Genomic DNA, 17,509 nt, shown 5'->3' with positions numbered 1-17,509 from the left:
ATAGTAATATATATAGTAATACAGTACCTCTATTTACTATTTTTAGTCTAGTTATATCAGCACTTTAACATTACTATAAAATGTGCAGGATATATATTTCTGTTAAGAGTTCAAAGTTTTATGTATTGAGTGTGCAGCTACAGCAAAACTTTATTAATTCAGATTTTCATAATAAGGAATTATGTTAATATGGATTAATTGAAAGCTAACATTCATACTAAACCCCTTTACCAGTAGTTAATTGTTCAAAGATGTCTGTTAGAAGTATCTAAACTATCTCAGAAATTGGCCTTAAAGAGTCGCCTGTGTATTTGCATATAGGCCTGCTAGTTGCAAGCTATATTCACTATTGAGGGCCCCAACAGGCTCACTATATCATTAGTTTGATACTGTATTAGAATGTGTTAAAACCCATGTTTTAGGAAAAATCTGTGACACAGGTCTTTGATTAATACTGTATTCCAATTAGTCTGAAATATAATGTTTTCAAATATTTTGAAATATTAACTTGTGACATCATTTTTGTTAACTGAACGTACTGTCTTATCAAAAGAGTCTGTGCAAGTTTTCTCTGGAAAACATTTTGACGTTTAAACTTCTACTCTGAAAGCCTCCAAGTTGTATTTTTCAAAAAGGATGATTGCCTGTAATGTATAGTAAAAGTTTTCAAGATAGAATCAGTGCTTTCAGATCCTGAACTAAGAAAGTTAGTTATATGACCAAACAATATATTTAGATAGAGAGTATGACCTTGCAGTAATCTTCAAACCCCACTTTAATTTGGGAGGCGATTGCCTGATGTTTGAATGTTAACTGTTGAGCAGGGAGAAAAGTAGTGTTCTGATTCTGAGAGTCAGTCCAAGTGAGAGACGGTCCTGAAAAAAATTTGGGTTGGGTCAGGATCACTTTGCTCCAGATCCCCGCTTTGAATCTGTAACATTTACGCTTTGGTCCATTGTTAATGACCAAAAGTTGCTACCTTGTCATTGGGAGACTCCTAGAAGGGTCATGCCTGACACCTGTCCTTAGAGAGGCCTGACATCTGGGGCTTTGATTTCTCTCCTTTCTTAAATACAACAGTACCTTTCGGAGTATCTGCCTGAATGATGCCCAGAATGTTGTGACAGATGTATTTAAAAGCTGTATTTATTTGATGGAAACAAACCTAGAACTAGACATTGGCCAAAATAGGGTAGAAGAATTCTCACTGTCAGAGCCTGTTCACTATAAGAGCGCTGGCGTTTTAGTGGGTGTAAGGCGCTGGGTTCTTGTTGATGGGCCACTTCTCAATGTCGGCCTCCTGTCTCCATTGCCCCGCCCTCAGGGACGTGTCTTCCGAGTCAGAGAGCAACCTGCGCCAGATCAACCAGGAGGCTGCGCACAGGCGCTTCCGCTCCCGCCGGCACATCAGCGAGGACCTGGAGCCCGAGCCCTCCGAGGGCGGAGAGGGCCCAGAGGTACTGCGGCCTGTCCTGACCTGCACTCCTTGCCTCTCCTCCTCTCCGTGTCCCCCCAGCTTGATTCCTTGTTGTGATTTCTGTTCTCTGTAAAAGCAGTCTAAAAAAATCAAGCTCGTGGTCTCATAGCTAATTGACAACCATTGGGATATTAATTTTAAAAGTGCTTATAAAAGCCATATTTGATGAATACTTGTATCTATATCTTTACAAAAGGGAATGACATTATTTTTTGTTTGGGAGTCTTAAGATTTTTTTTCACTCTGTAATTTATTTTCCCCCAAAGTCTAACCACATCTTATTAAATAACAACATGGTTATCATATTTGAGCAACTGAGTGAACCTTGTAACTTGTTTGGGTACCAATTACAAGGTTTTACTAAATACTTTTGATATCACAAAAGAGATTTATGACCAAGTAAATACAAATTTGGGCAAATAGAAATGTTTATAAGTATTTTCCCCTGAAATGGGTGTGGTAAATTACTAGGGGGAAAAGTTACAAATTGAACAAATTAACAATTATCATAACTTCCATGCTGCCTTATTAACTCCATTTACCTAACTAGAAATCCATTAAAGATGCTATATGAGGAAGATCATTTACAAAATGTTCCAGTGATCAAAATTGAAAAAGCAAAATTAATGATTCGTAAAAAATTTTGTGAATCATACCCGTGTTTAACGACAGATTACAGCATCTCTGCTGTTTTCATTGTGAATCCTCTGCAGTTAGAGTAAAAGAAAATCCATGGAAATCAATGAATTCCTGAGATGATTTTTTAGCCTGTGCATTTAGTAGTAGTGAGTGCTAGGAGTAAGTCACAGCTCAGAGAGGAAGCTGGTGCTGTAAAGTGGGTAAGAGCACAGCCCCTGGAAGCAGACTTCCTAGGTTCAATGCCTGGTCCTGTCACTCTCTAGCTCTGTGACCTTGGGCAAGTCACCCTCTGTGCCACAGATTCATCATCTGTCAATTAGGGGAGTAGTCATATCTTTCTTGTGGTTATTTATTAGATGGTCTGCTCCTACGTGCTCAGTAGGTGTACATTACAGTTAACAATGTGGTTATTGTTGGGGAACTCCTCCCCGGCTCTGGGCATTTACTTCTGCATCCCCTTCCCTGGTAGCCTTGGGAGACCATCTCCGAGGAGATGGCCGTTACCGGAGACTCCCTCAGCCTGGCACTACCTCCTCCTCCATCCTCCCCGGTCTCTCGGACCAGCCCTCAAGAACTGTCTGAAGAGCTGAGCAGACGGCTTCAGATCACTCCGGACTCCAATGGGGAGCAGTTTGGTTCTTTGATTGTGAGTAATCGTCCTGTTCGAATGAGAAATCAAGCACATATCTACCATTTTTGTGTTGCTTTAAGAGAGTCTGGTATACAAATAATGACCAAAGGTCTTCCAGCTCCCAGATAACTCTGACATTTTTCAAAGTTCTTCCTGCACCAAAATTAACCCAGTCAGGTGAGAATTTTTCTGGATTTGAAAAGAATGCAAGAGAATAAGAGTTCATGACTTCTACAATGATCAGCTTTCCCCTGGTAGAATTTCTTCTCCCAGCCAAGGCTCATACACAGTACTTTCATCACAAAGATGGCATTCCACATTGGGACGTGGGAGGCATTGTACCTCCTGGTCAGTCCTCTAAAGCCCTGCTCTGCATGCCTTATCATGCTCATTTCACAGAGGAAGACCTAGTCTTCCAGTGCCCTGTAGAAGACAGAGTGAGAATGGGAGATAGAAGGCATTTACTAAGTCCAAGAAAACCAGTCGTTGAGAAGGGTTGTGGAATCGGGACACTGATATCAGAGTAGCCTCTGAATTTGGGTTCTCAGCAATTAGGGACACTCTTTCTAGGAGCTTCCAATGGGGCCAAGCCCCAGTGAGAAGCAACAGAATCAGCCATGAAGACTTCTGTGTTTGACAATCCAAACTGTGCAGAAAGGACCCATAGGAAATGCCTGCTTATGCATTAAATTGAGAACAAATGCATTCTCAGTTTCTTGAGAAGTGGAACGTAAAGCTGTTTTATTGTAAAGATGGTAGTGATGTCACTGAAAATGGCATCCTAGAAAAATAGTGATTTTTGCAATCACGCAAAATGTCAATGGCAAGGCAGATTGCATAAAATGGAAAAGCAAGTAAATACTCAAAATGGTTACTCCTTCAATTATGGTGTTTTTATTTAGAAAGACACCATTGGTTCATGTTATGTGATTACTTACCAATGTGGTTTTATATTAAAATTCTATGAATGTTTTTCGGAAAGGAAAATGCCACTAAGATGAAAATTTAGTACTAAAAGGGCAGAAAGAAAAGAGTTTGCTTATATGGGATATTTGAATTGGTAAAACTGTTGCTATGGAAACAATGTAAGCAATGAAGCCATATATTTAAAACCTATGAAAGGAAGTAAGCACTGCAATAATTATAGCAATTATATACCTTTGGTCTACCAAGTGAAAAATCATTATATTCTTCAACATTAAAATTAAGTTAGCATGTCTAATTATTGTATAAGGAGCTCCTGCATTTAACTATTAAAGCTATATAAAATATCTATAACATCTAAGTACAAGTGTCAGAATTATTTTAAGATTGTGCTGAGTCTTGTTCAACTATTAAATAACATTGCCTAAGAAACAGAAGACTGTGGGACTCTTCTCCAGTTTTGCTCGGAGTCACTCTGATCCAGAACAATAGCACGAATTCTACTAAAGAATTGAATCCTTATAAAAAGATAGGAATAGGCCTCCCCCCCCCCCCCCGTCACTGCCCTAGAGTCTTTCTTTAACCTTATCCCATTTTAGTTATCACCACGAAGTAAATGCCAATTAGACCCGTCTTTGTGTGTGTCACTTGCTATGTTCTCTGTTGGGCCTTTTTAAAAACTACATAGATGAATACAAACAAGTGAGAAGAACGTTATATATTGCACATTGGATTTATAGGTTAACCTCACCGTTTCCCCTCATTTCTTATCTGTACTACTTCAACTTCATGAAAAGATAAAATTATAAATACCTGACCCTCCTGAAGTAGCCCAAGATTATATTTGAGTTTCTCTGGGTACAGAATCCAATTGATTCTTTGTCAGTGATAATAATAGTCAATAAATATTTAATAGCCATTTATCAGTTTCCTTCCTTTATTCACATCACACTAGAATCTGACTTCCAGCTCCCTAGTGCCATTTTTAAAGCCACCCTAGAATGTCATGGTGGCCTGTTGAGTCCACTTTCATGTTTTCACTTCGTTCTCTTATTTGAGCTGTTATTTCTAACTAAGGACCAATCAAAAAGCCCAGTCTACATAAAACACTGAGAACAAAACCTGCAGATAACTGGACTCCTGAAAGGATTGCTCTCATTACTCTGAAACAATGATGTTTCATTTAGTTACCTTCCATTATCATAGAGCGGAGAATAGGGTTGAATAAGCCAGTGAGATAGGATTTGGAAGCCAGTGAAACTTGTCTGTTGCTAAGAATATGCTTTCTTGATGCTCCATGTCCTTTCCTCCCCTCCAGCCGAGGGAGCCCTCCTCACGGTTAAGGTCGTGCAGTGTCACCGACGCGGTTGCTGAGCAGGCTCATCTACCACCGGTAACCCACACTCATTTCCCATCCTCGGGTGGCTCTTTCGGCTTTTCTTGAAAATCATCGGGGCTGCTGAGGAAGAGTTTTTCCTGTGCAAACCCATTAACTTTATAAATGAGGCGTTCGGATGTCCTAGCAGATTGACCAAAGAGTAGGTTTCCAACACAGAGTTGTTTTTGCCCCCAAAGTCTCTGACATGGTCAAAACTTCATTGCTTAGCTTTTCACCCAAATTAATAGCAATTATGGTATGCCCACTTGACTTAAATTACTTAACTAAAAGAGCATACATAATAATTTTTAAAGAAACAAACAACTAAATTTAGTCACTAATGCTATGTCTGGTGACCTTCATTTTAAGAACATATTGAACCCTTTCAAACAGGAAGAACTCTTCTGGGTTGGGAACAAGGCTTTCCATGACTAATGGCCTAAACTCTTAATCCCACACAGCTTCTCTTCTCCTTAAAGGCAGCTCTACCAACTAAGGAATTAGCTATAATTTGTTCTCACTCTTCCACAATTCTTGTAACTAGCAGCAAATGTGGAAGAGTGGAGGGTGATTAATGCATAATATAGGACCTATAAAAACAAATATTCCAGTTGAAAGGCAGACCAGAACTGCCTTGGAAAATGTTTTGTGTACACATTAAAAATAAGACCCATTAGGTAAATTTGTTTCTTCTTTTAGGGGAGAAAAATATATGGTGTTAGCATGCTTAATCTGATTTTTTACCATAACCAGATTTGGGGTTTTTTTATGACTATAAATCCTCCATCATTTTTAGCACTCATACTTTATTACATGGGATGGGGTGGGGGGCACCTAACAGATTTTGGAATCACAGTGTCTTTGTATCGTGTATACTTTTGCACAACTCTCAGAAGGATACTTTTGCCTAAGTTTTAGTCTTTCATGTTTCCAAAAACGAATTAGTGAGTACTCTAGTCAACTGAGTAGTCAGAAAAATCAATTGACTTGTGCCTCCTATCAAAGGCGCTGGTTGGTAAGAAGCTTGACAAGGGCATCCTTTCTGGGGTGGTTTCGGCACAGGCCTCCCCCGTCCGGGGTGGTTTCGGCACAGGCCTCCCCAGTCTGGATGGTTTCGGCACAGGCCTCCCCAGTCTGGATGGTTTCGGCACCGGCCTCCCCAGCCCGGGATGGTTTCGGCACCGGCCTCCCCAGTCCGGGATGGTTTCGGCACAGGCCTCCCCAGTCTGGATGGTTTCGGCACAGGCCTCCCCAGTCTGGATGGTTTCGGCACAGGCCTCCCCAGTCTGGATGGTTTCGGCACCGGCCTCCCCAGCCCGGGATGGTTTCGGCACCGGCCTCCCCAGTCTGGATGGTTTCGGCACAGGCCTCCCCAGCCCGGGATGGTTTCGGCACCGGCCTCCCCAGTCTGGATGGTTTCGGCACAGGCCTCCCCAGCCCGGGATGGTTTCGGCACCGGCCTCCCCAGTCTGGATGGTTTCGGCACAGGCCTCCCCAGCCCGGGATGGTTTCGGCACCGGCCTCCCCAGTCTGGATGGTTTCGGCACAGGCCTCCCCAGCCCGGGATGGTTTCGGCACAGGCCTCCCCAGTCCGGGGTGGTTTCGGCACAGGCCTCCCAGTCCGGGATGGTTTCGGCACAGGCCTCCCCAGTCCGGGGTGGTTTCGGCACAGGCCTCCCCAGTCTGGATGGTTTCGGCACAGGCCTCCCCAGCCCGGGATGGTTTCGGCACAGGCCTCCCCAGTCTGGATGGTTTCGGCACAGGCCTCCCCAGTCCGGGGTGGTTTCGGCACAGGCCTCCCCAGTCCGGGGTGGTTTCGGCACAGGCCTCCCCAGTCCGGATGGTTTCGGCACAGGCCTCCCCAGTCCGGGGTGGTTTCGGCACAGGCCTCCCCAGTCCGGGGTGGTTTCGGCACAGGCCTCCCCAGTCTGGATGGTTTCGGCACAGGCCTCCCCAGCCCGGGATGGTTTCGGCACAGGCCTCCCCAGTCCGGGGTGGTTTTGGCACAGGCCTCCCCAGTCCGGGATGGTTTCGGCACAGGCCTCCCCAGTCCGGGGTGGTTTCGGCACAGGCCTCCCCAGTCCGGATGGTTTCGGCACAGGCCTCCCCAGTCCGGGGTGGTTTCGGCACAGGCCTCCCCAAAAGCACAACCATCAGCTGTGATGAACGTGTAGGATCTTCGGCCTAACGATTCGGTGATTTTTCTCTGATGATTAATTAATGGCACTTTCTCTCCTTTCAAAAATCAATGTCAATTTTATTTGCCAAAGAGCTTATTTTCCTGGGAACTGATGACTCCTCCCTCTTCCCTTGTGCTGTGTGAAGCTGTAAACTCACTGATCACCAGTGGCCTCTTATTTGAATTGTGAGTTTGGCAGATTTAAGGACCTGCTAATTAGTTAACAGTGGGGGCAAAACCATAGTGGTTTTCCATTTTTTTCCAAACAAGACATCTCACGTTTATTATTATTATTGAGGTTGTCAGTTCATTGTTCATTCAAATCAAAGCTGCAGCCTGAGGCTTCCATGGGTGGGAGGTGGATGGTGTTCCTTTCTTTCCTTCTGGTCATCAGTGATCGCTCAGCTTCGCTTGGACAGGATGGGTTTCAGGGACTCTGATTCACGTCCCCTGCCTCACTGGCTGCCACAGCAGTGCTTCCTGATTTAGTGAACAACGGGTGGGCTCCCTAAGTGCATTTCACTGATGTAAATTATCATTTAACAGCCCAGTGCCCCAACTAGGAGAGCGCGTTCATCAACTGTCACGGGTGGCGAGGAGCCAACGGTAATGACACCTCGATCAGACTTTCGTGCCAAAACTGGGTTGATTTTAATATTTTGTATAATGATGAGTATACTTTTTTTTTTATGAGCTCAGCTTCTTTTTGTGTTACAGAGGTGCACATGAGTCTTACTGTAAACCTCTCACTTTTACAGTGTATGAAGATACCGGGTAAAACAGCCGGTTTTTGTCATAGTTTATTAGTGCACTTACAGACTGTCAAGCTTTGATTAAGTGCGTTTATTTTAACCACTTAGAATATTTTTTATTTTCTGTCTTTTAGTGTTTGTACTTCTGATGAGCTTTTGCTGTTTGTTAGGAGGCGTGGGTGAATGAATTTGGTTGGGAGAGAATCAGGGGAGCCACAGGACCTGAGTGTGACTGTGCGAGTGGATTTTCGGCTGTGCACAGAGCGATCTCGTGTGGGTTTTCTCTACCCATTTCCAGTACTGAGTTAGGTTTTCTGTATCATGAGCATGAACCAGTGACCTTTCTCTGCTACCAGGGACTCTCCTCATAGTCGTGAATAATTGTTCATATACTTGTTGGTGGGGGGTAAGAGGGGAAGGGGCATATTTTAAAAATATGAAAGGTCAAGAAGAAATGGTGTTTCCCTAAGCTGAGTGTCTGTTGCTGTTTGTTACTCATTATTTTCTGCAATGAGTTTGACGATGTATCTTAATTGCCTGTTTTCAATTGGATCCCTAAAGACAGGCTAGCTTCTATTTTATGCCTTGAGCTGCTATAGCTATTTGAAGAACATTCCTTACTATTTCACCTTTGTTGTTTATTAGAACTGCTTATTACTTGAGAACACCTTTAAATGCATATACAGTTGCTGGTTTTCTGCAGAGTATTGATGATTTAAAGGAACGATTTAGTTATATTGTCAGAATTTAATGCTCAGCATTGACCACAGGAAAGTCATTGTCAGTCAGCACAAATCAGCCTCATTGAAGCTATGGAGCCGCAGTTAGTTTATGGGAAAGCTGTGTGTCAGGTGGGCCAGGCGTGGCCTGCGGTAAAAGTCTGGACCAGCGCACTTCCTACTATGCACCAGGAATCTCTGAGGCTCCAGGGATGCAGGGTAGAGAGGTCACTTAGTGAAGTCCTTTTGGGAGAGTGCAGGGCTAATGAGCATGCCTTTCATCCACTGCTGTCTTTTCTTGGCCTAGGAACCTACTGTTAGTGCCTGAGTGCTGAGGCAGCCGTGGTGTTAAATGCCAGCCTAGACTGGTCCTGAGGGTGCCGGGCTCCTGGTGACAGCCTCCCTGTGAGAGGGAGTGCCCCGTCCCTGTCCCTGTGCCCGTGGCCCTATCGCTGGTGCTCTCCCCTCCCCCACCCATGAATCACAACTATGGGTTTGTCTTTGTTTTTTGTTTTTAAGGACATGACTGTAGGAGTAGTCCCTAAATGCTTTTACTACTTGCATGCTCTCTGTGTACCTGGTCCCCTTTTGGCTGTAAGAAACCAGCTTAATTTGTGGCCACATTAGAAATTTTGGTAGGTTTTGAAAGTATCACATCTGTTTCTTTCCCACCAATGCCCTTTGCTTTCTCTTTTTCGGTCTCATCTCCTGCCCTGATTTTTCCCTCTTTCACCCTCTGCCGTCCCTCTCCATGTCAGCTCCACACTGAAGTGTGCACTGCTACGTCGGAGCTGTGTTGGGCACTCGCAGACGTGCGCACACGCACACACATAGCAGCAGAGGTCTGGTTTCCAGAGACTGAGGCCTGACCCTCCCAGCTGTGGGTGGTGGGAGGCAGTGTTTTGAGGCACAGCACAGGTTGTTCCTGATGGTGGTTTGGAAAGAAATCTATAAAGAAACATTTTCATAACACCATCTCACAGAAATGGAACTGGTTATGGGTTACCAGCTCAGTTCTCAGTAGAACAGGGGTCCCCAAACTTTTTACAAAGGGTCCAGTTCACTGTCCCTCAGACCGTTGGAGGGCCAGACTATAAAAACAAACAAACTATGAACAAATCCCTATGCACACTGCACATATCTTATTTTAAAGTAAAAAAACAAAACGGGAACAAATACAATATTTAAAATAAAGAGCAAATAAATTTAAATCAACAAACTGACTAGTATTTCAATGGGAACTATGGGCCTGCTTTTGGCTAATGAGATGGTCAATGCCCGGTTCCATATTGGTCACTGCTAGCCGTAACAAGTGATATGACGCGTGTCCAGAGCCGTGATGCGTGCGTCCGGCATCACCGGAAGTGGTACTGGACGTGAGCGAAGCTGTGCTTTGCGGTGCCACCACATACAGTACTCCAGGAGCACAGGATGGGGATGCATCCACCACCTCTCACTGACCACCAGTGAAAGAGGTGCCCCTCCCAGAAGTGCAGCGGGGGCCGGATAAACGGCCTCAGGGGGCCTCATGCGGCCCGCAGGCCGTAGTTTGGGGACCCCTGCAGTAGAAGATGGACTGAACGTTTTAATCAAATTCAGTGTTACCTGCTACACTCCTAATTTTCCATAATCTCATTAGTCCTATTAACTGTGGATCTATGAACATAACCTGTTGGCTGGAATACTGTGCTGGAACCCGGTTCCGAGATTGTCCACGGTGCAGCCAAGCTGTTTAGTCCATCGGGCCCCTCAAACATCCTCTCCAGGGACGTTCCAGCTGTAAACCTATCCTTCCGGTTTCCAGACTGGAGTTTTCTCAGGGCCTATTTAATTGCTTCTCCAAAATAATAATAATAATAATAATCATCATTCAGCAGAGAGGAAGAAAAGCAACAGATTCTACTTAGTACTTTATTTAGCCAAAGTATTTTCGGTCACTATATAAACAATCGTAGGTCAAATCTTGATTGCATGCAGTTTGCCACCCTGACTAATTGACCGCTAACTTAGGGTACAACTTGGGTTCTCACTTGGTTTGGCAGAGTCTTTTTTTTTTTTGTCATGCCCACCTAAAAAGTAGACAGGCAGTAGCTCTTTTCTGTTGGTGCCACAGCCAGAGGAGGAAGGAGGAGGAAAGAGCTCCAGGCTGCAGACGAATCTGTCTTGGTTCCTCATGGAGGGATCAAGTCTGTGTCTTGGTGCTCTTGTGCTCTCGTGGAACCCCGCACCTAGATCCCGGACACTGTGGTCAGAGTCTTGGGGCCTCCGGGACTTTATCTGGAGCAACATCAAAGAAATAGCTGCTGCAGTTGTAGCCAAACGTTTTCTTGCAGATCCTCTTGCCTTGCCTGGTAAACATGTTTTAGAAATAACCACGGAGGCAGCTGCTTCATGGCCTAGGTTAGTTTTTCTCTGGAATGTGCTGCTGAGCTCATGAAGTAGAATATTGCGCCTCATTAACGGAAGTCCCCAAATTACGTGACAACATCCTTGATCATGCTAATTCAGGGTCCTGCAGTGGAGTGGGGGCCCTCTGCTGGGACCCAGGGCACATTGTTGGTAGAGAACCCAAAAGATGGCATGAACCCAAGGAGAAGCTAGACTAAGAGACTGACATCCCCAGCCTGCTATCAAGACAGCTGCTAAAACATCTGGAGGCTGAGAAGATCCTAATTAGGGAAGATGGTACCCAGAAAGAAGTGGCTACCTTTTGTACCTCACACCATTTGGCCTCTTGCTTCTTTGACATTCTCCTGGGAGCCTTAACAGCCAGAGTTGGCTTCCTGGTTCTGAGCCCCCCACCCTTCAGGTAGCACCCGGCACAGAGTGACAGCTCTGACAGGCAGCATCCATGCGTCCACAGCTTCGTCCTGAGACAGCACTGACCTCAGATGCCTCCTGGAGTCACTGAAACATCCTTGCTATTCCAGAGTGCTCCGCCCCGACTGCCTTTCTCAGACTGCTTCTGAGAAGCAGAAGTGTCGCAGGAATCCTTTTTTGGTCTAATTTGGACTACCTAAATATAGTGGCTCTATACTGGACACATCTCTAAATCTGGAAACCGCCTGTGCTTCCTTCACCCTTTAAAGAGACAAGCTCTGCGTGGGCAGACGGGAGATTATAACCTCAGTTACCGGGCTCCTTGGGAACTTTGACCTCAGATTGCCATGGGGCTTCCTGGGCTGGGGCATTTGGGATGTCCTGGTCGGTCCTCTTGGTTATATGCCACTGATGTGACTGCAGACCTCCTGGAGAAGGGGCTCCGTGTATTTTTTCCTGTGAAAGAGATAATGTAAGGGCCCGAAGCTGATGAAGAATTTTAGAATAATCTAGAAGAGTATCCCTATGGCAACTGTTTTTGAGGGAGAAATATTCAGAGCATGCCTCTCACAGACAGTGACATTTGACAGTTTGAAATACCTGTAAGCTCTGCATAGTTTAACAGTAGAATTTAGTATCTAAAACAGATTGTTGTATTTTTTTTTCTTTCCTTATCATATTAGCAACAACCTTTGTATTTAAGACTTCAGGGCATTAGAACTGAGTTCTGTAAGACTTTGGGCTCCACAGGGTTTCAGTCACTTTGAAGCTACTGGAAGCCTGCTACTATTTTCCAGATGCTAATGTTTTAGGGTACAAATACAGTGTGTCCGTAAAGTCATGGTGCACTTTTGACCAGTCACAGAAAAGCAACAAAAGATGACAGAAATGTGAAATCTGCACCAAATAAAAAGAAAACTCTCCCAGTTTCATACCTATTCAGTGCAGTTTGATGTGGGCTCACGTACAGATTTTTTAGGGCTCCTTAAGTAGCTATCCCGTATAGCCTCTACAGACTCATCACTGACTGATGGCCTACCAGAACGGGGTTTCTCCACCAAACTGCTGGTTTCCTTCAACTGCTTATCCCACCGAGTAATGTTATTCCTATGTGGTGGCGCTTCATTATAAACGCGCCAATATTCACGTTGCACTTTGGTCACGGATTCGAATTTAGTGAGCCACAAAACACATTGAACTTTCCTCTGTACCATCCACATCTCGACTGGCATGGCCGTGGGCTGCTCCGCTGTATACACGGTGTTATGTCATCATCTGCACATGCGCACATGCTGCCACATCATCCTACAGAAACTGGGAGGGTTTTCCTTTTATTTGGTGCAGATTTCACATTTCTTTTGTCTTTTGTTGCTTTCCTGTGACTGGTCAAAAGTGCACCATGACTTTATGGACACACTGTAGAATTTAACTCACTCTGTCTAGGAAAGACAATAATTCTATGGGCGTACATTACTTTAATTAAACTGGTTAGAAAACAAATGCATGAAATAATGATGATTTCTCACACAAACAGCCTTCAGTGGCCTATGTACACACCACGCCGGGCCTGCCGTCAGGCTGGGAAGAGAGGAAAGATGCTAAGGGACGCACATACTATGTCAATCATAACAATCGAACCACCACGTGGACTCGGCCTATCGTGCAGGTACGCAGATCCGTCCAGCTCCAAACTTCCAGCGCCGAAGCTGAAGTGTACCCGAGCCCCATGTTGCTGCTGTTTACTTATTGTCCTAAGCACCCATGTTTTAGAAAACAATTTTTTGTTGTTGTTAAAAAGAAATGCCTTGTCCTGGCCAGTTGGCTCAGCAGTAGAGTGTCGGCCTGGCATGTGAATGTCCAGGGTTCAATTCCTGGTCGGGGCACACAGGAGAGGCAACCGTCTGCTTCTCCATCCTGCCCCCTCCTCCTTTTCTCTCTCTTTCTCTTCCCTTCCCACAGCCATGGCTCGGATTGATTCGAGTGTGTTGGCCCTGGGCGCTGAGGATGGCGCCTAGAGCTTCTGCTTCAGGCGCTAAAAATACCTGGGTTGTGAGCATAGCCCCAGATGGGCAGAGCATCAGCCCCCAAAGGGGATTGCGGGTGGCTTCTGGTCAGGACATGAGCAGGAGTTTGTTTCTTCATCTCCCCTCCTCTCACTAGGGAAAAAAAAAAAAGAAAAAATGCTTTATTATTTTAAGTATAATATATGCCGAAGGAAGAATTCCGTGCTCAAATCAGTTAATCCCTAGATATATTTTTTCAATGTCATGAGAGATATTTTCAAAGTAAGAGCCTATGGCCATGTCTATTGTCTCTCTCAGCCCCACCCCTTCCCCTTTTTCCTGAGGCTTGTTTTCATGCTGAGCTAGTGATTCATTTTTATTTCCCTTTAATATGTTTCCCCATCCCCCCACTGCCTACCCCTCCGTTATTATGTTTAATCATTTCCTCCATACTTTAAATAGGGCAGACCTCTTATTACTGCTGGCTGTGTTGTTGTTTGGGTCCACGCTCCCAACTACACACACACAGGGAGATGCCGTATGAAGCTAACTTGTTTTTGCCTCCAACGTAGCTTGCAGAAGATGGTGCGTCCGGATCAACCACAAACAGTAACAACCATCTAATCGAGCCTCAGATCCGCCGGCCCCGTAGCCTCAGTTCGCCAACAGTAACTTTGTCTGCCCCGCTGGAGGTGAGAAGGCCGCTCATCGACTGAGGTCGCGTCTGTCCTGTGACTTCTCACTCTCTTCTCTCCTGACGTGGACTTCAGTCTCGCTGCACCTTCCTGTCTGATCAGTCGTTGTGTTCGTGGGGAAGGGTGTTCTTGTGCAACCTGACTCTGTGCTTCTCTGTCCCGCCCAGCTCGCCTCCCTGGACTCACACCCAATTCTCATTCTCATGTGCCTGAGGCCGGGGTGACTTACGCTGGGCATTGTGGGCCCCCTCTTTTCAGAACTTTCCTTCATTCTTGCTGTGTTTCACACCTTCTTGCCTGTTACCTCATTAGACATGCGTAATAACTCTTTCAAATACCGATGCTTATATTAAGTTTTCAATCACAGCTGTGGCTTTGATCATTTCCTTTCGACTGCAGGGCCTGTCACTGTGTGGGCATACGTGTTTCTGATGCGTAGCTGCATCTCTCAGTCACTGCTGGGCATCTGCGTGTGCTCCCCGCTTTGTGTGATTTCAGTGCCATCCATTACCATCGCTGTACTAGGCGGTGAGAGAAGCCAGAGCGTAGACATTTGGGTTCTAAACTTGACTGTGTCCTAGAGTAGCAGTGGGATTCTCTGTACCTTGGCCTCAGATGCTAGTAAGTGGGAATGGATGATGGCTGTCTTCCAAACTGAAATATAAATGTCCTGGGGTACTTTGCGAGTCCAGGTGGTTGTCTTCGATGACATAGGGGTTTCTTTTTGTGCTCTGCAAATTGCCAATCCATTCCTTATTAGACTGTGAGCTCATAACGAGCAGGGGCCCGCTTTTCTCCACCCTCTGTAAAATCTCCATTCATAACTGTCAGGAGAGAACAATATTTTTGGTATATGTCCAGTAGCTATCAAAGGATGATCGTTTTTAAGTAATTAATGTTGTGTGTTTAACCAATAGAAAAAACTGTAAAGTTAGATTGATTTGAAAGTAAATGAAGGACAGAAGTGGGTTTTTTAGGAGCTTCCCTCTTGTCCCTCTCCAAATTCAGAATACCCAGGTACATTCGGACACATCTGGAATAGCGCGTGATGAAAGTTCTAATGCTCATTATTATTCCTTAGGGTGCCAAGGATTCACCCATACGTCGGGCTGTGAAAGATACCCTTTCCAATCCACAGTCCCCACAGCCATCACCTTACAACTCCCCCAAACCACAACACAAAGTCACACAGAGCTTCCTGCCACCCGGCTGGGAGATGAGGATCGCGCCAAACGGGCGGCCCTTCTTCATTGACCATAACACAAAGACTACAACGTGGGTAAGGCCGCTGCTTTTATCTGGCTCCCTTTTCATCGTGAGGTCTGGCATTAGTTCCTCCATTTCCTCACTCTGTATTCATGGTTCGTGTAGAGAAATGTCACCACCACCAAAGCTGGTCTCCAGAGGGTCTTCTCAGCCGTCTTCAAGATTCTGCACGTGTGGGTCAGTGGGAGCGGGTGACTAGGGCAGTGATTTTCAACCTTTTTTTTTTTCATGGCACAAACATACACTAATTACTAAGGTCAGTGCCCCTGACTAAATACAACCATTTTCATCTCATGGCACAAATAAATTAGTTACTAAAGAAGAAGAGGTCAGGGCCCCTTTTTCTTTAGTAATTAGTTTATGAGTGTGTGAGAAACAAAGGTTGAAAATCACTGGACTGGGGGCACGAGGTGAGGGCCAGCACTTGGTGCCCAGCTGGATGGCTTTTCCCCATAGCACCCCTGGGAAGCTGTAGTTTTTCCAGTTCACCGTATTGGGGGGGGGGGGCAGTGCTCCGTATTGCTGCGATGTTAATGTTACTGCTTCACATCTCATGATGGTACAATAGGAATTCTGATATTTTTAAAAATAGTTTTTCTTTGTCAGTTTCTTTCTTGCATTATTTTTGTTTGATTTGTCCCTTTACTTTTTACTGTTCACCTCGGATTAGTGTTTTATGCTTCTGTGCTGCATTTCACACCTTTGATTGTGGGTTAGGAGACGTGCAAAAGGACTTTGGCTGAACATTTGATAGCTCTTTTCTGTGAACGTCTTGTCAAATTTGACTTTTCTTCTCATGCTGCTCTGCCACCTGCCCCTGAGTCGTACCTGAGAAAGAACCTGTGTGTTGCATTGGCTTGGACAAGATGAGTTGAATTTTTTAAGTCAGTGGGATTATTTTTCTAATATGCAACATGTAGACCGAGGATTGAACTGAAATCGATTCTCTTGTTTCTGGCGATTTCTGGTGCTACAGAAGGTTTGTTTTTCTTCCTGCCCCTTGTGTGGTCTTGGGACCAAGTTTACATCAGTCCTCTAGCACCTCTGCCTCTTGCTGAGAACTGCTGCGATGTGAAAGCTGGCTGAGATTTGGTGATTGTCACTGGCCCTAGCTCTGTGGACTTGGATAAACAGTGAACACATGCTTCAAATTCCCATTTCCAGGCCCTGGCCGGTTGGCTCAGCAGTGGAGCGTCGGCCTGGCGTGCGGGGGACCCGGGTTCGATTCCCGGCCAGGGCACATGGGAGAGGCGCCCATTTGCTTCTCCATCCCCCCCCCTCCTTCCTCTCCTCTCTGTCTCTCTCTTCCCCTCCCACAGCCGAGGCTCCATTGGAGCAGAGATGGCCCGGGCGCTGGGGATGGCTCCTTGGCCTCTGCCCCGGGCGCTGGAGTGGCTCTGGTCGCGGCGGAGCGATGCCCCGGAGGGGCAGAGCATCGCCCCCTGGTAGGCAGAGCGTTGCCCCTGGTGGGCGTGCCGGGTGGATCCTGGCCGGGCACATGCAGGAGTCTGTCTGACTGTCTCTCCCCGTTTCCAGCTTCAGAGAAAATACAAAAAAAAAAAAAAAAAAAAATTCCCATTTCCAGGGAAGACACTGAGTGTGTCAGTTGGTAGAACCAGCGGCATTGTGTAAATGAAGAGGCCCAGACCACAATGACCTGAACTGTCATTTATGCTGTGCCCATGGTGTGATGTTTATTCAGTCCCTTGAGCATTTGACCAGATGGCCTAGACAGCTCACTCTCTCTCTTTCAAATACTGTGGGTGGATCACGGCAAGCATTTCTCCACGAGAACATTCTCGACATTTGGAGCAGGACTGTGACTGTGCCTTGTATTGCAGGCCACCTAACATCCTTGGTTCCTGCCGCTGAACAACTTTCTCTCCCTCCCCCACCATAGTGATAACCAAAAATGTTATCACACATCTGCAAACACCCCTTAGAACCACTCTAAAAAGTTCCTCCTATTTTTAAAGTAAAGGAATATATAGCCTGCCAAGAGAATTTATCATTCAAATCCTGGTGG

General features: G+C 45.5%; 1 protein-coding gene across 9 annotated transcripts in view; it reads left to right on the top strand.

The window, feature by feature from the left end:
- NEDD4L (NEDD4 like E3 ubiquitin protein ligase) overlaps positions 1–17,509 on the top strand; it is a 323,150-nt gene that overhangs the window by 258,931 nt on the left and 46,710 nt on the right. For 6 of the 9 annotated variants that reach the window (XM_066353218.1, XM_066353220.1, XM_066353223.1 and 3 more), the window contains 7 exons: positions 1,325–1,457; positions 2,586–2,762; positions 4,990–5,064; positions 7,775–7,834; positions 13,054–13,185; positions 14,095–14,214; positions 15,299–15,496. In XM_066353218.1, coding sequence (XP_066209315.1) covers positions 1,325–1,457; positions 2,586–2,762; positions 4,990–5,064; positions 7,775–7,834; positions 13,054–13,185; positions 14,095–14,214; positions 15,299–15,496 — 895 coding nt within the window. The remainder of the gene's footprint in view (positions 1–1,324; positions 1,458–2,585; positions 2,763–4,989; positions 5,065–7,774; positions 7,835–13,053; positions 13,186–14,094; positions 14,215–15,298; positions 15,497–17,509) is intronic. The other 3 variants (XM_066353219.1, XM_066353215.1, XM_066353216.1) reach the window with 2 other exon arrangements.

Source organism: Saccopteryx leptura, chromosome 11, assembly GCF_036850995.1.
Source record: "Saccopteryx leptura isolate mSacLep1 chromosome 11, mSacLep1_pri_phased_curated, whole genome shotgun sequence".
Lineage (NCBI taxonomy): Eukaryota > Metazoa > Chordata > Mammalia > Chiroptera > Emballonuridae > Saccopteryx > Saccopteryx leptura.
The sequence above is the reverse complement of the archived record's forward strand: the minus strand, read 5'-3'. Positions and strand labels throughout refer to the sequence as shown.